Consider the following 23,700-nt stretch of genomic DNA (forward strand, 5'->3'; position numbering starts at 1 on the left):
AATCTTTTAAACGCAATGAACATTTAAGTTTAAAATTCGACAGCTAACATTAGCTAGCTAGCTATCCTATTATTTCTAAAGAACTTTCCTCCGTTCCAGCTGACTAATTTCCAACCTCATAGCCACCAAATGGTTCCCTGATTATCTCCGTGATTGTAGTATTGTAGTCCGACAGTAACTTTTCCTTGGAGTCTGAAACTTGGGCGTTTAAATCTCTTCAGTATGTCAGCTAATATCGGTTAAAGTTAATGTGGTCAACCACGAGCCGCCATTTTCAACTCGTCACAATACACCACTGGGGCCCTTACAAAGACCCGCCTACGTTGAAAAATGGGCCAATGAGAATAGAATCTAACTGAACCAGTGACATTTTTATTTGATAGAAAGTGGATTAAGAATAGGTGATAGACAGATCATTTCACAAAAAAAGTTGTCGTAAAAGGGGGAGCTTCGTATAATTACATTAAACCAAAATAGCAAAGTCTCCAGCATAGAGAAATAGCATCAACAAGACAATATAGGGCTACTACTTAGACCACCTTCTTCATTGTGATTTGAACTGAGAGACTTTTTCAGGTCAGCATCAAATACAAGCAGAAACATTTACAACGCCCTCATTTTAACTACATTATCGTCAACAGGAAGGTAAAGCTACATAATTTAAGACAGGCCATTTATTATTTTAAACACAAATGTAACGTTGAAATTTGGTGTACAACTTTAACAACACAGGCAAAGGAGTTCAATCAGACGCTTAAAGATCTACAAATTGATGCTGAATCATTGCTGAATGAAACGTTGCCTGTTCCACCCACAAATGTATACTGTATACCACAAATTTAGGCTCATAACTAATATCCCACAAACGTAAGTAGGCATATTATGATTGCGGGAAGTTATTACATTTGTGAGAGGTAACATTTTGTATTAGGCCACACCTAATAGGCCTAAATCACAAATATAATGAAACTCTACCTGTTATATCAGTTGTAAAAATATGTTGCCAAAAATGTAATGAAATGTCTTCAAAATATCCCCCTTAGAAATCATATAATTTGTATGCTGACTGAGTGTTCTGTGCACTATTTCCAGATTATAGCTAGGGGCCAATTGTAATTGTCAGTTTTTAAATATTTTGTAATTTTTTTTGTCAAAACAAAATAACAGCTTTGCCTCCAATCAAATACAAAAAGTAAGTGTCCTTGCTGATGTTATTGACCTGTTTGGTTTGAAAATAAATCTTACACAGAGAAACACACTAAACAAACATCAGAACTTTTCCAGTCATACTAATTAAAAAAATGCAAAGACAGTAGGGAAGACAGGTCAATTTGGTATTATGTTAATCCTTGGGGGCCTTTTCTTAAAAGGTGTTTCAATTCGAAAAACTTCCCACACATTAGAACCAAAACTAACAATGTAACATTTTTCATTAAACACAGACACCAACCACCCAGGTGCATTTCTCTCAATGAAGTGAGACAATAGTCCACCCAGACCCTTAAATCCAGTGAGGAGGATCTCTCTCTCACACACACACACACATACACACACACACACACACACACACACACACAGAGACACAGATACACACACACACACACGTACGTACGTACATACATATATACATACACACGCACGCAATAAAGAGATTAGACTCTAAAAAAAAGAGATTATATGGTCACAAGATGGTGATGATTTTTGATAAACATACTTTTACAACAGACATAGCAGGTATTTCACTATATTTGTGATTTATTACATTTGATGTCATAATATTTTTTTTACCTTCCTACAAACGTAATAACTATGTTTGTGAGGTGTGAGAAGTTGTGGGTGTAACATCGCCCCCTACTGATTGGCGCATATGACACAAAAATGTGTTATTATACATATATAAAAATCTGGTGTATAAGAAAACTATAATCATTCCCTCAATTTGGGTATAGGTATGTTTTTGTATAGTCTTTCTCTTCTCATTTGGATGATTACAGTAACAAACCTACAAGAAATAAGATTCATTTTCATTCATACTTTTCTGAAAAACAGTGAGATAGGAGTTGGTGCGTATATCCTAGCATGTTTTGTTATGGCTGCATTTTAACATAGTGAATCAATACAGGGCCCAAATAAGAGAGAGAGATCAAATTATGACAGGGAGATGAGGAGAGGCATTGAAATACAGGTAAATGCATAGAGAGTGGCATGGGTCCTTTAGATGTCACTTGACAGTGAATCCACAATACTTGTTGGGGCAGCTTCTTTTCACCTGTGAAAAAGAAACTGTTTAAGAATAGGAATCCCCTCCAGTCAAATCCATGCCACTCAACAAACAATATATATAAATCTACACACACACACACACACACACACACACACACACACACACACACACACACACACACACACACACACACACACACACACACACACACACACCATACACACACACACGTGCCAGGCAATCAACTGGCAATGAAATGGCAGTTGAAAAAACAACTATTTTTATTATCAAACACTTAGCACACAATATATTACCTAGTTGTGATCCTATTTGAAAAAGCTGTACAGATAAGAACCAACAAGGATGGCAACAATTGAGCAGCACACCATGATCATCATCTGCTTCTAAAGTGTGCAAGAGTAAGGGACAGCAAGAGGGAGAAAGCCAGAGAAGAACAGGGTGCCAAAGCGAAAGATAGAAAGGGACAGAAAGAAAATAGAAAGGAATTTGAAAAAAGAAAAGAAAAACAACTCAGAACAGGAAACACTGTGGAGACTGAGAATTGTTAAAAGAAAGAGTGGAACTATAAAGTTCCAAGATGAATAACAGATTAAGAACTGAAAGTCCACTTAACTTCATGGTAAAACATTTAAAAGTAGAAATTAATGGCACTTATTTCTCAAGTCAAACTTGCAAACTCGCATACAAAGTGTTTCCTTACAATTATGACAGAGTTCACAAAAGAGATACAAATGCAGAATGTCAGACGAGTAAGACACTGTTACATTCCACCAATGGTGTAGTCTCCAATCTGCTGTGTCAGTGGCTGATCAGCAGTGAAATATATTGGTCCTTATTGGTTACACTGGAGTGGTGCATCTCTAACTATATTAATTAAGATGTATTCATTTGGCTGTAATCTTTGCCTGGATGTAATATTGGATACGCCACATTGAAGAATTATACTGAGAGTAAAAAACTTGAGACTTGCATTGAGAATAGAGGATATGTATTCATTGCGCTTTAGCTACCATGAGAATAATAGTTAAACGGGACATATGTAAACAGTAAACGGCAGGAAATACCAATTCTTTCAGACTTACCCTGCGGGCCGCCTGCCGAAACGCTGCTGCTTTCTTGGTATCTGCCACAGCCCTTTCTACAAAGCCCACTGACTGGTCCATGTTGCTTTCAATTCTATCAATCATGGTACCCTGGTGGGGTTAGAGTTGTAGTAAGGCACACATATAGTCTAAGTGTGAAACTGGTTAGTGTGTGTGTGCACTTAACTAGAAGTTAATTTCACTGTACGGATGTACTTATTCTTCTGCTTTGTATAGTTTTATTTTGCAGCTCAACCCAACACGGCACTAGATGTCTAAAACATTCTAGTGAATCCAATAGCTATTTGACAAGATTTATCTAGTGGGATCCACATCTGTGGTACCTGGTTCTCCACTATCATGGCAATGTCCACAAACATGTCATGCAGCTCCTTGATGCTGCTCTCCAGGCGCATGATGTCTTTATGTCGCGCTTCAATCTCACCCATCTGCTCCTTTGAGATGTTTGAAGCCATGATCTGCCATAGGAACAAGCAACCAAGTTATACGCAGACAAACAAATAGATAGACCGATGGATAGACAGACACAGGCAAACATATTGACATAAATGAAACTACCCCAGCTGTGAACACAGCTGCATTACCGCCCTCCAGCATCTCCTCTAACTCGTCATCTGTGGTTTCTTTGCCCGCTGCGAAAAGAAAAGGTATGATGCATTCACACACATACACCACACCAGACACTTAAACATTCACTCTACACAGACACTCCTAATATAGAAGATGAAGGTAAAATCAGGTTGCATATGCAGAACTAAGGCTTTGTTGGCCACAGATACACATCTGTAACTTTTTCAAGTCTACAGCCACTTGATAATACACCACACACAGAAACAAATGGAGGTAAAAAAAAACACTAAAGGAGTGTGATGAGGGCACTCACTGATCTCAAGCTGTCTGGCGATGCGTCCTTTGCTTTTATCTCTGAATTCCATCTGTGCCTCATTGTACCTTGTCATCACTTCCACAAATTTTTTGGCCAGGATGGCATGCTGAAAAACAGAAGGAGCAGGTGCTGGGACTCTTAAGGCACACCAATTTCATCTGTCCCTGTTCATCGTTCAAATGTGGTGGTATGTGGTTCCACTCCATACCTGAGTCTTTTTTATCCTTACGTCAGCTGACACTCTGTCCTCTGCGTTTGTCTCCAAACTCCTCTCAATGCCTGTCAACGTAAACAAGAAACCTCAACCGTTACAGGCATGATGACAGATAGAGACTGAATAAGACTACAGTGAGTAATGGCACAGTGTTGATACAGTATATATAGAACTGAGGCCAATTCAAGATCAGTTGTGAATAAGAAGTAATTAGTCAAGTATCAGAGTATTCACACTGTTCCTGACACAAGGCTTTGGTAAACAAAAGACCAAACAAATCTAAAAAAGACCAAATGTAATAATGAGCAATGAGGCTGTGTAAATTACAACTTGAAACAACACTGACTCTTCAGCTTATTGCGAGCATTGTTGGCCAGCTTCTTGATCTCATTGGTACGGGCTTCAATGTCATCTTGTGTCTCTGTGTAGGTTGAAAGGAGAAAGGAGGCATAAGAGACAGGGACAAGGTAACGGCCTTGAGGACTTGGGAGAACGATGATTAAATGTAATGGCAGGAAGTGGAATCGTAATGGACTTAAAAGGTGACTAACAGAAAACAGCATAGACAGAAAATGAATAGAAATGTATATGAAATAGAAAATAGAAAGACAGGGAGAGCAACATGAGAGATTGACAGAGAGAGAGAGAAAAAGAGATAGAGAGATATAGCAGTGATATGATGATGATGTTTACTCTGGTCAGATGTAGGAGCGGAGAGGATGACTGAGTACAGCTTCTTAATGTCCGTCACATTCTCATCTACCTTATCAATACTGTTGCGGATATCCTCAGCCTGAGGGTAAAATATGAACACGTGCACACAGACACATAAAGTCAAATGGTGGCTGGAAACTGACATTGACACACAATGAACGCTTCTATAATGACCTATTGTTCAGCTTATCATTTCAAATAGTGTGTCAGTGTGAGTCAATTCCTTCATAGATGTATTCTGTTGTAATATTTAATATTTCATTCAAAAGCATTGGCATGGTTTTAGAAGTTATTTTTTGAATTTGTAACTTTGTGGAGTGCTCTGTACTGTATTATACTCTATTTGTACACAAGAGATAATTTCAACTGTGGTGTGAATTCGCTAGCCTTCAGAAAGCGTTACCTGGGAAAAAAACTCATCCATAAATGCCTCTTTCTCAACAGGAATCTCGACATCATCTGGCACTTCACATTTCTGTGAAGAGAGAAAAAAGGGCATGGGAGGTACATCAATGAATTTAGTGAAAATTGCTGGAAATCTTTTAATCAGCATTAACATTAATTGCTAAAAAAAGAACAATTGTATTGTCTGTATGTATAAAGCGTATGTCATCCCAAGTACCAATGTCTCAGACGTATCAGCCTCAAACAGAATGAAACTGAACCTTCTCCATTTGTGCTTCAGTAGCCTACATACTCTGATCATATGATTCGATGCAATGTTAATACCTTTCTTGATGGATTAATACCATGAAAACAACATAATGAGTAAACATACGTGTTCTGGAAGGTATCATTTTTGCTATGTGGCACAGGTAGAGGGATATGTAGCATTATACACTGAATTTTCTGTTTGTGTGTGCATGTTATCGAACTATTGAGCTATCGAACATAAAGATGCCAACTATAATCAATCATTTTCTTTTGTCATTATTTAAAGGCTCTGGTCGTGGCAACAGCAACACTCTGAGAAAAAAATACTGCCAACATATGACCATATGCACTAAAACAAACAGAGGAACAATCCTTTCATCTTAGTGTAATCAGTCCTGTCTCATACCCTTCCCCCTCATCCGGAATCCCCCAGTTAACCCCTCCCTCGACCTATCTCCATATCTCCGAGAGCGATTTGACCATCTCTGGTCCAACGGGCAATCTTGCGTTGGTGTGGGAAGTGGAAGTAGTCACGCAGTAGGATGGCGTGACACGCAGCTCACTTCAAAATAACCTCAAGGCATGTGCGTGTCTTAATTTTCACTGTCACCTACGTGAGACCCGTACAGATACAAACTGCCATTTCACCACGATCCACTATACCTTGAAACTCGTTGGTGAGAGTGGCGCAAGGCGCACATTGAGACAGTAACCACCAATTCACAGCACAACCACCAACCACAACGTTTTTCTGCTAGACTGTGTAGCCTACAACTGTAGTGCTCAACCTGAACTGCCCACCCAAAAGTGGTTGAGTGATAACCAAAGGCCTCAGTGTTGTAGCCCATAATAAGCTCCAATCAAAGTGTTTTGGTGAACTCAGGGGTCAAGTTAGTTCTTGAAGAATGCAGCCATCTTCATACCCCCGTTTATGAAGCCTTGGCAAGTGAACCCTATCATTTTATAATAGGCCGACTGGCACTTACCAACGACTTTGACACAGGTGAAAGTGACGTAAAAGGCTACCGTTATCACCAGTCTCTACAGCTTCAATAGTCTGTCACAATAGCTCTAGGCCTACTTAAACACATCTAAGGACATCAAGCAAAGTGTTGATGAAAATGATGCAACTTACCTCTTTCAGTTGTTCCAATCGATCCTTCATTTTGACGGCCTGTTGGGCACTTGTTGAGAAAGAATTTGTTATGACTGGCTATCCTAGCTAACGCAATCACGGAGGCCTATGAATGTTTTAATTCCCTCTATTTTTTTCCAGGGAGGTCTGGTCATCCAACGCCTTTTGTAGAGCGGATGATTAGCAACAATCTATCAATGTTTTTTTTTTTTAAGTTTCTCTGAAAACTCTGCTTTACACAGCACAGGTCCTGCAATATGGCTGCACCTACACAGAATCGTAGTTTACTAAGCCTATCCTCTCAAAGAGGATTAAGTCAACAGTTGTGTGTTGGACGACTAATCTCTCTGCCTCCGTCTTCTCCCGTCCCATGCGCTTCACTGTCACAGAGAACTTGGCACACTTCACGCATGCTCTATGCATCGCAACCAGGTCTGCACGTACAGGTGGATGCGCTCCTGGTGCCCTGAGCCGCCCCGCTAAATCTTGGATACACACTGCAAGTGAAGTGTGCAGTTCTCCGCCAGCTCCGTTCATTCACCATCACCTCCTCATTATTACATTCAAATCGTTTTGGTTAAGACTTGTGAGCACTTGGCAAACATTCCAGCAAAGGTCCAAGCTCAGACCACATGTCCATAAAATACGACAAATTCAAGAAAACTTGAAAATCCAAGACACATTTTTTTGAACACGCTAAAGAAGCAAACGATAAACGAATGACACTGTAGATCATTTCTACATGTGCAAAAATAAGTCGGGTGAACAAAATTCAACACACACCATTATGCATAGGTTTAAATATATGTATATAGTTAATATATCCAAAGGTATATTCATATATAAAGCAATATGACTTTCATAGTAAATTATAATAAACATAAATTATACAAAATGCCATACTTTGGCATATTCATCAACTTGCTCCTTCATGATTTTTTTATTTTATTTATCATACTATACACGACACCGTTACCTTTACCTTTACACATTACACAAATGTGAATCTAAAGAATAAACTGCCAAACCATTTACTGTGGCTTATCTAGGCTTTGGCATGTACAGATTCAACTTGTCCAACAATGTTAAATAGTTGGCTTACATTGACTGATTGGATTGATTTTCAACACCCACAGTTCTTACGGAAAAATGTTTTATTACCTTAGATATTATACCAGCAAATCAGACTGAATTCATAATGGTTCATTTGTGAATAATGCTTTGTAATGTCAGTGGTCAGGTGTTTACATAACACAAGGCATGATAGGCATTATAAAACCAATTTTTACAGAAAATACTTTGTAAACTGTTGAATATAGCAAAGACAAACATTCTGGTGGTGATGGCATGTTTGACAATGATCATAAGGTTTCACGGGGTAGAAATCATCATCCTCATCCGGTAGGACAGTTCCTCCTGCAACCAATGGATGCAAGAGATCTGACAAGATAGAGGAAGAAATATCTGAGAAATTGTAGTGGATCAATTGAGGAAACGTAAGAACCTCAATTTCCCTTTCCCCAAAAAAGAAAACGGAGGCTCTTTAAACCTTAACCATAAAGTAGAAGCAAAGCTCTCCCCCACCTCTACAAATACTGTTGTTTATGGCCAAAATATTCTGTCTGCATGCAGGTGTGTGCATGTGTGGTGTATGCCTGTACTACACTCTACTGTGAAGGAGGATTCAGAGTGCAACTTTTATAAGTGAAGAGGGATATGATGAAGTGTGTGTGTTGATGCACTCACTCCGAGTTCCTGCTCATACTTTGAGGCAGGTTGGGGTCCATTAAAAAACATATGGGGGTGCGAGAGAAGGCATTTCTACAAATTCCAGGTTGGAGAGAGATATCATAGTACTGTCAACATGCAAAAGGAACTATTTTGATTAGTTGATATTGATTTAAATATTTTAAAAGTCTTCCACTGCCTGTATACTGTATGTTCAATGCTGCATACACATTAGGTTTAGCAAAAATAAGACTTCAAAGGCTCTGATGAGTCAGGAAGCATTGATTACCTGCAGGTTCTTCTTGCTGTGGAAAACAATGGCTTTGGCTTTCACCTTCACCTTCACTCCAACAGTTGCTGGGAGGGTGAGACAGATGGAGGCTATGTGAATTCCTCACAGATAAGGCTTTTGAACAATAAACTTGAGGATATTTCACTAATGAGAGCTGCATCACCAACATGGTGCGAAATGCGAAATACTCAACAACATATTTCTTTTCAAATTCTCTTGTTACTCGTAGTTTGACAAAAGTGGTCTTTAGCATTCCTCCATCTCACATCAAAACAAGCTGTGTGAGCATAGCAGAGAAAAATGAATTTTCTTTTGTTTTGTTTTAACTTTGCCATTTATTAAACACAGGCACACGTTCAGAGGCTGATACAGAATGGCAAGAGGGTAGGGATCTTATTACGCAGACATAACACACAGGGCAATGGCGCACAAGGACACTAACACACACTACTCAGGGGCATTTACAGAGTGAATCTTTATCGTTAACAGAAAATACACGCCGACATTGATACAAAGGGGAGTACATTCTACATCTTCTACATTCTAATTTAAACATCTTGTATCAATTAAAATACCATATAACAATGATGGGCTTAGTCTCATAAAAATAATGATTATATCTCTTGGTCTTACCTTAAGTATGTATGAAACTGACAATATTTTAAATGTTAGTTACCAACATTCTAGTGTCCTTCCTTCCTTCCAGAACCTGCAGGTAATCAATGCTTCCTAGAATGAATGCTATCCTGAGGAACCCCTCCCATCCATAGACATATCCATGTATATATATATATATAAATATATGTCTTGTCTATGCTCCCATCCCCTCTATGACGAGCTACAGCAGATGGGGAGCACGTTCAGCCACAGACTGATCCCTCCTCGGCACACCACAAAGCGCCTCGGCCAGTCCTTTGTGCCAGTAGCCATCAGACTCCACAACTGAACATAACTTTTATGTAATTTATGCCAGTGGAGTTGTACTATCTAATCTATTTATTTGTATTTTCTTTTCTTATTCAAATTTGTATTAATTTATTTTGATGTTTATGTATATACTTGATTCCTACTACCTTGCTGCTATAACATCTGAATTTCCCTCACGGGATTAATAAAAGTGTATCGCTCTCTCTTCTACAGTAGCCCAAGACAGAAAATGCCATCAACAAAGAGGATTATTTCAATAAGTGCTCTCATTGTGTTTTTATGTAGCGGCTGCTTTTTTTGTAAATTCGGTGAAACTGGAGCATTAGTAAGCCAACACGATTACATTTTTAAATTAGTCATAATTCCATGTCTTTTTTTAACATTAATTTGCCTAATCGATCATGTGACAGACTCAATGTTTGAGCCATCCTCTGCTGTCACCATCCTTCATCTTGTTTACCTAGCTAGTGTAACGCTTGAGATCCTTGCGAGGGGATATTACGAGGTGTACACAATGATTTCATGGAGACAGACGAGTTCAGAACGCTTTACTTCTCCAGCGCCATCCAAAACACTTACTCATCAAATCATCTTCTCCGCTCTGAACCCAAAACACTCACTCATCAAATCATCTTCTGCGCTGAACTCCCTTCAAAACCTGCTTTACCCCCGATTCCAAACAAAGTAGTGTGGGAAAGGTAGTCAACATTAACAATGAACAATACTGACTGACCCATTTTCAGTTCTTACATTATAATCGAGTCACTAATATGAAGGGTGAAAGTAACAAAAATCCACAATAGAACAACATCCGTAACCAAATATTGTGTGATTCAAACAAGTTTACAGAGCTGAAAAGAAAACACAGCAGACTGTTTGAAAACTTAGGACAGAACATTAATTTAATCATTTCCTTTAGGTTCACAAATATTTAATCTCTGTACAATTCTCCAGACAAACGCATACATTTTTATTTATGTATTAGGAAGGCAATCATATGAAGCATTAACTGAATAACACACTTCCGATACCTCCTACTCACTGTAGTAGGGTGGATACAGATAGGGAGAAGGTTGAGGGATATTGGCTGCCTTGCTGTGAAGAATAAGTTGCTGTTATGATCCACCCATCTCCCTTGAGGAGCACACCTTGTTGTAAAGATTAAACACCCACCCAGAGTCAACCAAATTGCGTTAAAGTCGAGTCAGAGGCTGTTACTGAAACAGACTGTGTTTACATGGGGTGAGGTTAAGGTGCGGGTGGTTCACAACTTTGGGTTGCCTCTATAGGATAGCCATGAGAAGTGCTTGTGTGTAAGTATGTGTTTGTCCAGGTCTGTCAGAGAATATGGTAGAGCCAAGTCACAGGGAGAGTCTAAGTGAGCCCATTATAGAGGATGTGTGTACATGTATGAATCTGCAATGGTTTGAGTCACTGTCAGTCAACGTCCCTTTGTAGTCAGTCAGTGTGCATCAAATCAATCTGTGCGTTTGTGTGTATGCATGTGTGTGTGTGTGTGTGTGTGTGTGTGTGTGTGTGTGTGTGTGTGTGTGTGTGTGTGTGTGTGTGTGTGTGTGTACACGCGTGTCTGTTTATCTGTAGAGGTAGTCAGCCTGAATGTTGGCAGCAATCTCGGCCTCCCACTTGTCTCCGTTATTGAGCAGTTTCTCCTTGTTGTACAGCAGCTCCTCATGAGTTTCTGTGGAGAACTCGAAGTTGGGTCCCTGAGAAAAATATACATTACAAATATGCATGAAATTCCCATGAAATTCCCTTGTTTCCCTAATTTCACAAGAATTCCCATTACCAATGTACCAATTACGATGTCTAATACAAGAAGCAGACATTAATGGCTGCAGTGCTCTGCTGTGTTAAGTCTCACCTCCACAATGGCGTCCACAGGGCAGGCCTCCTGACAGAAGCCACAGTAGATACATTTGGTCATGTCTATGTCATAGCGCGTTGTCCGCCTGCTGCCGTCAGCACGGGGCTCAGCCTCAATCGTGATTGCCTGGGAGAGGAGGAAGACTCAGGTGTCAAGCTGGGTCGTCAGTGGGAAGCTATCCATCCCTAGTGTTTTGGGTCGTCAGTGGGAAGCTATCTATCCCTAGTGTTTTGGGTCGTCATTTATGAGTGTGAATGCATCTAAACCTACACAACCTACTCCACTATTAAAACAGTATTTTACTGCACAACAGCTACCACAATGTAACATTAACAAAACAACAAAAACGTGATACAATTCAGGTGGTCACAGATATTAAGCTGCAGTTTACCTGTGCTGGACAGATGGCTTCACACAGTTTGCAGGCAATGCAGCGCTCCTCTCCTGATGGGTATCTACGCAGTGCATGCTCACCACGGAAGCGGGGGGACAAGGGCCCCTTCTCAAACGGGTAGTTTATCGTAGCTGGCTCCCTGAACAAGTAGCTCATGGTCATGCCCAAACCTACAGAGAAAGAAAACAGGACATGTCTGAATAGAAAAAAACATCACAATATGTATGCACATCTGTAACAACTTGTAAGAAAAGGAAGTATGAAAACATAACCTCAAACCTATATCTCCATTTAATGGCAGGACCAGGATGAACAAGACAGATAACCATGAAGGGATGAGATTCTGACACACAAATACAGTCTGGTGTAGTTACATGAAGTCAGTGGATAAGTCTCACCTCTGAAGAGCTCAGTCCACAGTAGGGTCTGAGCTGCACGATCGGTGATGGACTTCATGTCTGTGGGGACCTCCTGAGCATTGACATACTCTGAGAGAGAAAGACACAGAGAAATAGAAAGGAACTGAATGGAAAGCCATTGTTGAAACAGCAGAGTGACAAACATCAAAGTTCATATACATTTCCTGTGATTTTTTTACTAAGAGAGTTAATTTGCTCTCAACGTAAGAATACACTGTATTTCTGTATAGATTAAGAGTGCCATAATTAGTAACAGATGCTTCAGGTTCATGCTGTGCAGGAAACTGTTTACAGGCATACTTACTGAATCCTTCCCTTTGAGCTGAGAGGCTAATGGGACGTACTATACTGTGGCTGAGGGCAAAAGCGCCTAGGGAAAGAAGATGTTTCACAAAATGAAGTGAGGACAAGGCATTTTAAACAGTGGTGCTATGCAAAGGTGTTTCATGCAAACAAGACATTTGCTAAAATATTTTTCTCCTTTTCCATGTAATATTTAATCATTAGCATGGTGCCTAACTTACCTGGCCTGGACACGGAGTACAGCACACGTAACGTCGCAGACATCACGCCTGGAATACGCTGAGAAAAAGAAACAAGTTAATGTCAAGCATGTTTGCGGACATGTTTACAGAAAGCAGCAACTTCTCTTAGAGAAATAGATCAGCTAGCTACACATTTTCTTCATTAATCGATACAAAGTCAAAGGGGGTGGGAGGGTTTGTGGGGGGTATGAACCCAGGATAGGGTAAGGGGAGGAATTGTATATGAACTCAGGTTAGAGTAAGGTAAGGGGTTGGGGGTGGGAGAACCCCCCAGGATTACAAACCCTGGTCACCCTAGGCACCCAAACATCTTGCAACAACAGGCTTCTTTACTTAATACAGGTAATTCACATGTCCCCAAATAGTCTGTGAGTACTTCAGCCATAACCACTGGCTGGCCTTTTCAGCCGCCTCAGACAACTCCTTTAAAGCTCCTTTCAGGGGCCGTCCTTGAAAACCAAAATCCAACAGAAGTGTTATGGTTGGGTTTTCTCCATTGGTCTTATGTGTGCTTGCCAACCTCATTCCCTCGCTTCCACTACCAGTTCTGCATGACTGGTCTCATAGCAGTCACAACAATACACTGTGGAACTTGAAGTCACCTTCCGACATCAGTCAGTAATCTCCAATCCCACACTTTGTCAGTTCTGCTTGAACATGCCTGGTTTTCCACTTTTCTGTCCCTTACATACAAAAGCAATTCTACTGTCCCTGTCATTAACAGGCAAAGAGTTAACCTCAACGTTTTTATCCTCAACAAATACTCCAATGACTTTAAAACCTCTTTATGTCTCCACTTGTAGCGACCCTGGGCCAAGCTAGTTTTACAACCAGACGAAATATGTTCCAATGAGTCAACACCCATACACAACTTACAGCCTCTGTCTTCAGCCACCCTGTCACTGAGGTTCTGTAGAGTTGGGAGGACATCATAAGTGGCTACAACAATTCATTTAATGTGGTTAGCATCCATAGCCAACTATTCTCTCCAGCTGATGATAATCTTCTCAACATTATGTCAGTTCATCCATTGCCTTTGCTTTGACTTAGAACCCGGTGCTGCTCGTCTAGTTTCCTCTTCTTGCTTGCGAAAAAAGCTGGTAAACGTCTGTCTGCTCTCCGGCAATGTAGCCTTACCCCTTGCTTTCCAACTGTCACCAACCTGTGCTCGTCCACTCTGCATCTTTCTAATGATATCCCTATGCTGTGTTGCCCCATGTGCATGTTGAACCGCTTCTTGAGGATTCCATGTCTACCCTGTTTACACCACTGGAGCAGTGCCCTTATAAAGTCATCTCCAGGCTGGTTTCAGTACATTTCAACTCCTCCACCAAGCTAGTCCAAAATTCCTTTTCCATACAATGCTACAGTACTTAAACAATGTGGCACCCTAATCCATTTCCAAGTTTAAACGTTCCACATCATATAGATGATAGATGGATACTTTATTAATCCCGAGGGAAATGTGGGTCATCCAGTAGTTTATACACATATACACTTACATATAACAAACAAACAAGTGGTTTACTTTGACGTGGTTGCTTGCTCAGTAGGATTCCATTGCATAGCCATTTTGCAGGTGCTGTTTTTTGCGTTCTAACTCAATACAGGGCCAATTTCAATTGTTTTAGTCCCTAGTAAAAATTTGGACCCAAAAATATCTAAAAAAAATAGGGCCTAGACTTAAACATCGCCCTCTAAGCACAGAATTAAGCATTAACCATTCTGACAGGCACACACGTACAGCATTATGGGTGAATAACACACATACACGTCCTTCTCCCTTGCACAATACAATACTATAAAAACAACGAGATATCACCAATCGACATTCTCTAGCTATTATATTTAATAGCTGTGTCTGGCTAATCAACTGTCTTCCTCGGGTTAGCTGGCTAACCTTGGCTATGTTAATCGACGTCACTTAAGGACACTAGATACATCACCAGTTAAAAACACCAAACTGACGTTGACCTTCTCATACTACGAATGCATCACAGAGTTTAGTAAAGGATTCCCACCTTATTCACTAAGTCATAATTTTCCTAGTGTTTTGCTAAACCTTTTAGCTGAATTGGCATGTGACAGAGTCTAAACTTATGTGGCTAGCCAGGTAACGTTAGCCAGCTATGCTAAGCTAAAATCTCAAGGACTTTCAATGACTGGCATGCTACCAATGGTTTTACTAAATAAAATAGTAGAAGCTCTAGGAATGTTGTAAGAACAACAAAGAACGACATTCTTACATGGCATCTCTTATGTGGTGGTTTCAGACATTCTAAATGAATTGAACTCACCGGGTTGTCGCTATTTGGCCTTCTTAACCAGAACAGCGGACGATTCGGGAAGTGCACGTTATGAGTACAGGATATGACGACAAATTGCTTACTTGAACAATGTCCGACTTGCCCACTTGACTCTTTCGACATGTTGGCAAGCATAGACTTTGAGAGGATACTATGGTTTACACCAGTCAGGCACCAGACAAAAGGACACTGCCACATATCTTAAAATACTCTAAAATAATATATTATGCAACATTATTATATTACCAAAAAAAATGATTATATCCCAAATAAAACATTCTATCCTCCTGTGAACACTCCAGCTTAGTTATGCCTTTTTCTCTGCAACTCCAAAGTGCTTACAGTGGGTTTTACAAATTAAAAATCAGTGAGGCAGCATCATTTTAATTGCAGTAGATGATGTAGCCTAGGTGATGTTGCAGTGACATAGAAGGTGTGCAGGATTCAACTAAAGATTTCAGAATACTCCCTCAATCCTCTCTGATTATACTTCAAGCGCCTCTATCACTAACAGTAGGTACAAGGTTATTTCTGTTGTTTGTAGCTTATGTTATTATTATCAGTCACTGGGTTGTATAGCCTTAATTTCTTGGTTTAAATCATTTAAATAATGAACAAATAATTGTATTGTATTGAGTGATCATTAATCATGTTGATTTCCTTAAAGAAGCAAAAATACCAGCAAGTCTAATTAATGAGGGAATTATATGAACTGGTGGCCAATGAGATTTTTGATGTATTGGATTTTTGATGCAGTTAATTGTAATGTCAATTTATGCACAATTTGAACAGTGAATGCTACAGAAAACAGTACTACAGTACTACAGGAGTCCAGGCCATGGTCCAGGGCAGAGAAATCACTCCTTGTGGCTGTTCTCATTGTTGAGATGTTGCTAGGTGTTCTAGGAAACAGTTTGGTTCTCATTGTCAAAATTGTGGTAAGGGCAAGAATTACTGTGTTCATTCCTCTCACTGTCTTCACGCCAGCAGCACTACCCTCTAACATAAGGTCCTTCTATTTCAGTGCAAATATAATTTCCAGTGCGTCCACTGGCTCCCACTGGTCAGTCTTACTCTCTCTGACCTCAGCTGCTCTGTTGTGATCATCTCTGGCTCCTTATTGGCCATGCTCACAGGGGGCCAGATGTCTCCATGGTGTGAGATGGTCAGTTTGTTCAAGTTCACCTTCATGACTTCATCCATTGGAAGTATAGGTGAAACACCTTATTTGTTGTGTCAGTCATTTGTTCCAATTACATTTAGATTACATTTAAATTACATTTTACTTTAAATGATTGTTTGTTATAAATTTGTTTTTTCAAAACTCAGATTCAATTTGCCTTTACTTGCTGTTCTCAGTATAGATGCTTAATCATGTTCTCATGACTTATCCCCACCTCTCAGCTGTTCTCTGTGTCCAAAGGCTCATGGGCATAGGCTCCACAGGAAGTTGTTGGTCTGTCATCATGGCACTTGCATGTTTCATCTCCTGGGTGTTTGGTGTGGTGTTTGGGATTGTGCCTGTAGTCTATGACTGGATCAAGTGAGGGAGTTACAGACATTTGCACCATTTGACTTAGTTACTAATAAAAGTAAACTAAAATGAACACCTATTCCCTATCTTCATGTAAAGAAAACACACAAGTTCTTATTAGCATTATTATAGTATTAGTCTTACTTGAATTGTTTGTTGTTCTGAATTCAATTAATTTGTACCTACTGCTGTAGTGCTGTAATACTTGGCTAAATGGCATTGCTGTGTCACAGGTATGATTCTGCTGAGATGCTGTGTGCAGTCTTTTGGGAGAGCGTGTACTCTGACATGCTCGTCTACATCCTCTGCGCATTCTCCATCTGCATCTTCCTCCCCTTTCTGCTGATGTTGTTGTGCTCCCTTCTGTCCTCCATTGGTTATGGCAAAAATTGCAACAAGTGTGTGATTACTACCACTAGGCTACATAGTTTTTTCACAGTGATATCCTTTATCCTCTTTGTAACCTTTTATTCCTATACCTCTTTCTCACTCTTTCTTAATAGCTCAGCGGATCTCTCTTCTGTGGCACCTCTGCTAGTTGTTTTTTACCTGCTCTGCTACACCCCTTTTGCTGTCTCTGAGGTAAGACTAACACTGAGATTCGAACAAGTACGGATGTGGTGTTAATATGCCGTATGTCTTAAAGAACAGCCCATCAGCTCAGCTCAGCTCAGCTCAGCTCAGTTCATCTATCTTAAACACTGTACAAATAATAATTTTTAAATAGCCCCATTCATTGCTGTTTGACAGTTCGTTTGTGACACCCATACCATTGACTCAAAATAGGTTTAGTTACAGTCAAAATAGCATTTATATGATTCTCTGCTCAGCCACACACAATCTATATTTACATTATAAAATGTGCACAAATATGCAAGTTTCCACTTTGTCAGGATGCTGAAGAAACTTCTCTTGTTGGAAGCTAGAATTGAGGTATGCATCCGTAGTGAGTGACTACAGCACATACAATTAATCTTCCCTCAGTTGATACTGCTTGGAAGGTTGGACCTGTCCCCATCGCCAGAATGGCTCCGCACAGTATCATCTGTGATGGCTTACCTGGATTGTGGTTTGAACCCCATCATTTACTGCACTAATCAAGACTTTCGGCAGGCACTGTTTGCTCTGCTGTGGACTAATCGGAAGTTGAGCCTACCTGAGCCTGAACTGACAAGAATGGCAAGACTAGACATGTGATATTGATACAGCTGTGTGCTTGCATGTATGATCAGATTGTGTCAAAAAATCAGTAAGGAGAGCTTGTTTTTTTGCTTTATGCCATTCAGGTTCTAACAACTATGCCTGAATTAAAGTACGTTTTCTGCTAGAAAGAGGAATTAAATACAATCTTTGTCTGGGCACATAGGTCATCCGGGGTGATAATGTCATGCAACCCTTATTCTCATCGTTGTAATCATGTGGACCATGCAGCGATAACAGAAGAATTAAGTAAAATAATGATTAATTCACACGGAAGAACAATCTGAAAATATTTCTTTAATATGGCTTGTCCAAAATAAAAAAAAATTGACAAACTGCTGCTGTAATTGGGTTGAGTGGTTCTTCCATAGGGTTTCAAATCTAGTAAATCATCAGTGTCATGATAACCCAAACCGTTTCAGTTATGTCCTTTTCTGGTCTTTTTTATTAAGACAGGTGAGAAAGCAGAAGCTGAAATGGAACTGCAGAATGTCACATATTTTTGACCAAAAGTGTCCAGTTAGATTTTGAAATAACCAGTACTGTGCCAGACTGAAATCCCAAAGTTTCAGCACGACGAAACCGCTGCATGACAACACTGCAAGCACTAGGTAGCGAAATGAAGTTGCATCGCCGTGACTTCTTTGTATCCTCACGCCTGTCAGTACAGCACCAGCGACATGAAAGGCCAAAGCCGTCTCAAACCCCAAGTCGTGAAACAGGGCTAGTGTGTAGCTAAGGATGGAAACAGATTCGGCGAGCAGCACATATCGTGGACTCCAACCATGCTCTATGAAATGACACCAGACCGGTACCCACGCGAAAATCGGTAGGGTAAACCACTGGTCCAGAATAGCTGGTGTTCGTGACAAAGACGAAAGACGAATCCATTGTATTGGTCCATACAAAATGGCCATGAGGGCAAACACGTCTTTAAAATAGCATTCCCTACTGTCGCGAGAAGCTATACGTTTAAGGAGCCAAAAAGTGCCCATGATAATGTACCCCAAGTTGACCAAGCAGTTAAACGGCATAGCCAGAAAGGCAGGTAGCCATTCAACTATTTTCTCTGCGTAGTGATCATAGGTCAGATCCACCAGGACATTGTCAAATAATCCACTGTTGGCTAAAATGGTGCATAGGCAAAATGGGATCAACACGTGAACAAGTGCGATGCCCACCATGGTTTTCAACTCTGATGTAATCCTATGCAATTAATCCAGACGCAGCAAATAGCATCAGAAAAGTTTTGTCTAAAAGTGACGGAAACAAGTTTGCAAGGTTCAGTCACGGACACAAAGTCATATGACATACAGCGTCGCTTTCATTGGCTGATATCTTTTTCTATTCAATTCATAGCGCCGTTCAAGATGCAACTGGGATTGCGGTGGGATAGTCTATCCTTTCTTTTTTTCCCAACAACTTTTCCTTGACCTACATGGAAAAAGTCATGAGGTCAAGGAAATATGTGAATTAGAATTCATAAGGACTTTAAAGGCGAAAACGGCCACAGTGCTAAGAGAGTCAGACTGCACCTATAGTAGGCTACTAATTATGCGAAGGCGGATGTTATTGACGTGAGTAGGCGTTTACGTTGAGCGGTTGTTGTTGCTGTCGCAAGGAATTGTGGGGCCATATTATCTCCTTTCCTTTCTGAAAGGTTGCTCCACTTTACCCTATAGAAGGAAGCATTTAAGCACTTTTTCTAAGCATTTAGAGAATTTGACCAACTTGTATCATGGCTGGCACTTAGATACTTCTGGGTCAAAACCTTCCTAGGCAAAAAAGATGATCCAAACTGGCCAGACTACCCGAAAAGGGCCTGGATCACACACATAGCCTACACACACACACACACACACACACACACAGACTTGCTCATATACATGAGCAGAGCCCTTGCTGTAATTTCACGACTATTAACTGCGGTTTCTACATTGATTTTGGTACATTTCTGCAGCCCTGCGTTTAATACTCGGATGCGGTCTATACACGGGAAAGCGTTTTTCTCGTTTGACGTTAGTAACGAGCACAGTAACTGCCAGGTATGATGGGTCTCTCTCCCTCTTTCACATATGAATCCCATTATTAGGTAAAAACAACATGGGATAGAACAAATTTCCATTCACACTCAGTTTTCCATAACGATAAAGAAACGGGTTTGTGTATTCCCACCTAACTAGCCTATTTAACAGGATGCTACGGAGCATGTGTAAAACATGCAAGGTGTGTAAAACATGCAAGATCTCACGCCAGTTAACCACGCTATGAACTATTCTTGTTATCTGAAGTGAATATGACCATTCTGTCTAATGGTCGCTCGCTGTGTTTTTTTTATCATTCTTTTTCTCGTGGGCATTAGGCATTAGGGACGCCGGTGCCCATGAACTGAGGTCAGAGACACACGGGAGTGTCTCAATGGCTGCTGGAAGGACGGAAATGTCGACAATTATTTTAATCATGTTTACATAAATTTGGTGTGTGTGTGAGAGCGAGTATGTGGGGCGTGTATGCAAGTGGGAAATTAAGGGAGGGGTCATCTTCTGCAAACTGTGGTGCTGCAAACTGTGGGTGGTTTCTGGGGAGCATTTTAGAGTGTATTGAACATTTAAGACAGCTATGCATTACTGGTTTGCTGTGTTGGCATACTGATCCTGAATTGGAATTGTGTGGAAATGTATTAGATGTCTTGATGTGTGTTCATGGTGATATTATAGCCCAAATGCATCTTGCTAGCCTGAGAGTATGTGATATTGTGGAATGGTTAATGGTGTTAGTGCTATAGGTTGCTCAATGCTTAGTAGGTTATTGGTAGCCTACTCATAGTCCCTGGTTCGTCTCAATCTGGTATTTTAATGAATTTAATACAATGTTACGCCAGTTAAAAATAAAGTCTTATCTCTACTACATTCTGCTGTTTACTGGCCTTGTGTGGAACTTGGGGACTACTGCCGGACCGTACTGGTTGAAAAAAGGGGGTGGCAGGTCAAATAATAGAGGTTGAGCTCTTAACTTCAAATTGGCAAGCTTTCATCTTTCCCTTGGTCAAATATGAAATTGTATGGCTCCATGGTAAAACACTGGGAAGCTAAATGTATTTAAGAAACAATGACAATGACATGATTGTTGAGATACTTTGAGTAATGCTGGCAAAAACGAAAATAACCGGTTATTGCAGTTTTTACAAGCCCTCGCTTTCGCACTTGTCAAACAGGTGGCAGAGTGAAACTGCCTGGGGCAAGAGAAAGCCACGAATTAACGAGACACTTTTGGCAACTTCTGGTAAGAGATGGTAGTAGTTGGTAAGAATGCTGAGTATATACTGTACAGGTCATCCACAATAAAGCTCAGCTTCAAGGAACAGTAGCAGTTGCTGGAGAGAGATTTAGGAGTGAGACAGAACCACCATGGAAACACACAACTCTAAGGTAAGTTAGCTGAGGCAATAACACACCGAAGGATAAATACTGAAAGACTTGCTAGTTGCTAGGTGTATTGGATTGCAAAACATATCAGTATACCAGAACTATTGAGAGATTAGTACGATTTTAATAACTGTTGTAATCCTTTTATTTTAGGTTCATAACTTAGAGGATTCATCCGCAGTGTCAAATGCCTCTTTACTGCGGTCGATGCTTCAAAAACTGAGGAAGGATGAACTTTCTGATTTGAGTTCCCTGGGGGAGAGTCAGGCTGTGGAAAATGCACTTAGTGGGGGTGATAATGATCAGCAAGTATCAAGCAGGAATTTTAACGCTCAACTACCAGCTACTAAACAGGGGAATCTCAGGTACTCTCCTAATTTCATTCCCAAATGGGAACGCAGACAGTTGTTTCTCCTTCCACATACTCTGGATACTGTGGAAGGCCCCAAGCAGGACAGTGAAGATCAAGAACTCCCACCTGGCAAGAGTGATGAGCAGCCGCATGGTAAGAAGACCAAGCCAAGCTTTGAAACATCTGTTACTGTATCAGAGAGACAAGAAAGGACATCTACCCTTGAAATTCAGGAGAGCATGTCACTTCATGAGGATTCATCACACAATGAAGACATGTGCCACACTCAGATTTCTAACATATCATTGGAAACAAAGGAAAGTTCAGGAACTGATGAGTCCGTCTTGGGAAATATCCATTTACAGGAAATAAGGAAAGAGTTCATTCCAGTTTCAGGAGAGAACATAGAAAGTGAAGCATATGAAGATGTTCTACCACTGTCCAGCATGGCTGAATCTCTCAGTCAGAGCTCTGATGAGATGGTGCTTGACCCATGTGCTTCAGTGCAGACTCACAATACAACATCAGGTTACAGGGTAAGGAAAGTACAGCGGTCTTTGGATACCTCAGTCCAGACAAAACATGGCTTGGTAAAATCATGTTCTAAGAGTGGTGAACAGCCACTTAAGTATCTTATAAATTACAATAAGATCATAGTTCCTGGAGTGTACAGCGAGGACGTGCACAGGAGATGTAGTGCCGATGTTACAGCCCAGGACACTTCATTAAAAAGGGGTTCAACAGGATCAGCAGGGTCAAACACCTCTCTGGGGAAGGAGTCAGACAGGTGGAAGAACACTGATGACAGGCAGAGAAATATCACTGGGAAACTGAAGGAGAGGTGGAGAGAGAAGCGTGAGAGCAATCGGGGGAGTGGAAGTAGCCAAGAAAAGGAGGTCAGTAGCAGTAAATACGACGCATTTATGTAGTAATATTACTGTATTAATAAATTCACATATTCAGCAGCGTTTTTCCCTATTTCTATTAATCATTTTAAACAATAGTAATTGACTCAGTCTCTGTTGAAATAGCCTCTTTGTTTGGAACCAGAACCTCAGTCTGTGGAAGAGGCCATGATCAGTCTGACCTCCTTCGATGAGGAGCAAGGGCCCAGTGAGAATAAAACATGTTTACAGAGGTGAGAAACATCTGTAAGAGCACCACCATGACTCACTAATATACCCTACAGGCCACCAGCTGTAGGCCTATATTGAAACAAAGTGTTTTTTTTAATGATGGTTTAAAATAGATAATTGTTGACATGAAGTGCTGTTTGTTGAGACATGTGAAACATGCATATCAGATACATGCATATCAGATGGTTTGGCTTAAAATACCAAGTGCTCTCTTCCTCCAGAGCTCCCTCCCACTAACTTATGACCTACATGCTTGCATTGTTGTCATTCTATCTTAATGCTGTGAGCTGTGTTATAACTGTGACATCATTCAGTGCCTACAATATTTGTATCACCAAGCAGCACCTATGTACATAGTGTATCTGCACCATCAAGTTTCGACAAATAACATGCAAGATTTTTTTAACAAACTAAAGGTTTTCAGTCTAGGCCTGTGCAGCATTGCAAGTGATGAAGTGAAACTCAATGGCTCGTCTTTACTTTGGCAGGGCCATTACCTTCCGTGATTTTAAGTTGGATCTATGTTCCATGGACTTAATGGAGGAAATATTTACAGGAGAGGAGTGGTCAAAATACCTACCAGTTCAAGAGTATCCCTCCCTGAAA

At 40.4% G+C, this 23,700-nt stretch overlaps 4 protein-coding genes across 5 annotated transcripts; 1 reads left to right on the forward strand and 3 right to left on the reverse strand.

The window, feature by feature from the left end:
- Positions 1-352: 352 nt before the first annotated feature.
- Positions 353-7,332, reverse strand: LOC122131848 (syntaxin-3-like). 2 transcript variants are annotated; one of them, XM_042706545.1, is made up of 11 exons: positions 6,952-7,330; positions 5,566-5,637; positions 5,142-5,241; positions 4,795-4,869; positions 4,443-4,513; positions 4,232-4,340; positions 3,907-3,980; positions 3,672-3,806; positions 3,328-3,438; positions 2,539-2,628; positions 353-2,269 (listed from the first exon to the last, which is right to left on the reverse strand). In XM_042706545.1, exons 1-10 carry the CDS (start codon positions 6,979-6,981, stop codon positions 2,551-2,553), a joined length of 855 nt encoding a protein of 284 aa, XP_042562479.1. In that variant the 5' UTR covers positions 6,982-7,330; the 3' UTR covers positions 353-2,269; positions 2,539-2,550. The 2 variants fall into 2 exon arrangements, with proteins under 2 accessions (XP_042562479.1, XP_042562478.1); XM_042706544.1 differs by lacking the exons at positions 353-2,269; positions 2,539-2,628 and having other exon boundaries at positions 2,637-3,438; positions 6,952-7,332.
- Positions 7,333-10,773: 3,441 nt separating this feature from the next.
- Positions 10,774-15,608, reverse strand: LOC122131849 (NADH dehydrogenase [ubiquinone] iron-sulfur protein 8, mitochondrial-like). The gene is made up of 8 exons (XM_042706546.1): positions 15,439-15,608; positions 13,121-13,178; positions 12,901-12,966; positions 12,576-12,665; positions 12,175-12,347; positions 11,781-11,909; positions 11,487-11,622; positions 10,774-11,422 (listed from the first exon to the last, which is right to left on the reverse strand). The coding sequence occupies exons 1-7, from the start codon at positions 15,580-15,582 to the stop codon at positions 11,491-11,493; spliced, it is 792 nt and encodes a 263-aa protein (XP_042562480.1). The 5' UTR covers positions 15,583-15,608; the 3' UTR covers positions 10,774-11,422; positions 11,487-11,490.
- A 2,850-nt stretch (positions 15,609-18,458) lies between these two features.
- tmem187 (transmembrane protein 187) lies at positions 18,459-19,492 on the reverse strand. The gene has a single exon (XM_042706548.1). The coding sequence runs from the start codon at positions 19,363-19,365 to the stop codon at positions 18,604-18,606; it is 762 nt and encodes a 253-aa protein (XP_042562482.1). The 5' UTR covers positions 19,366-19,492; the 3' UTR covers positions 18,459-18,603.
- A 2,213-nt stretch (positions 19,493-21,705) lies between these two features.
- On the forward strand, positions 21,706-23,159 carry LOC122131850. Its single transcript, XM_042706547.1, has 2 exons — positions 21,706-22,854; positions 22,990-23,159. The coding sequence occupies exons 1-2, from the start codon at positions 21,814-21,816 to the stop codon at positions 23,098-23,100; spliced, it is 1,152 nt and encodes a 383-aa protein (XP_042562481.1). The 5' UTR covers positions 21,706-21,813; the 3' UTR covers positions 23,101-23,159.
- The last annotated feature ends 541 nt before the right edge of the window (positions 23,160-23,700 follow it).

This window comes from Clupea harengus, unplaced genomic scaffold, assembly GCF_900700415.2.
Source record: "Clupea harengus unplaced genomic scaffold, Ch_v2.0.2, whole genome shotgun sequence".
In the NCBI taxonomy this organism is placed as follows: Eukaryota; Metazoa; Chordata; class Actinopteri; order Clupeiformes; family Clupeidae; genus Clupea; species Clupea harengus.

Excerpts from the sequence above, each read along its gene's own strand:
- LOC122131848 (XM_042706544.1), bottom strand. The coding sequence starts at position 6,981 with ATGAAGGATCGATTGGAACAACTGAAAGAG. Across the intron at positions 5,242-5,565 it reads TGGATGAGTTTTTTTCCCAG|GCTGAGGATATCCGCAACAG; the intron begins GTAACGCTTTCT and ends TTTTACCCTCAG. Across the intron at positions 3,807-3,906 it reads CAGCTGTGTTCACAGCTGGG|ATCATGGCTTCAAACATCTC; the intron begins GTAGTTTCATTT and ends TTCCTATGGCAG.
- LOC122131849 (XM_042706546.1), bottom strand. The coding sequence starts at position 15,582 with ATGCTTGCCAACATGTCGAAAGAGTCAAGTGGGCAAGTCGGACATTGT. Across the intron at positions 13,179-15,438 it reads GGCCAAATAGCGACAACCCG|CGTATTCCAGGCGTGATGTC; the intron begins GTGAGTTCAATT and ends TCTTTTTCTCAG. Across the intron at positions 12,967-13,120 it reads GTACTCCGTGTCCAGGCCAG|GCGCTTTTGCCCTCAGCCAC; the intron begins GTAAGTTAGGCA and ends TTCTTTCCCTAG.
- tmem187 (XM_042706548.1), bottom strand. The coding sequence starts at position 19,365 with ATGGTGGGCATCGCACTTGTTCACGTGTTGATCCCATTTTGCCTATGC.
- LOC122131850 (XM_042706547.1), top strand. The coding sequence starts at position 21,814 with ATGCTTCAAAAACTGAGGAAGGATGAACTTTCTGATTTGAGTTCCCTG. Across the intron at positions 22,855-22,989 it reads GAAGTAGCCAAGAAAAGGAG|CCTCTTTGTTTGGAACCAGA; the intron begins GTCAGTAGCAGT and ends CTGTTGAAATAG.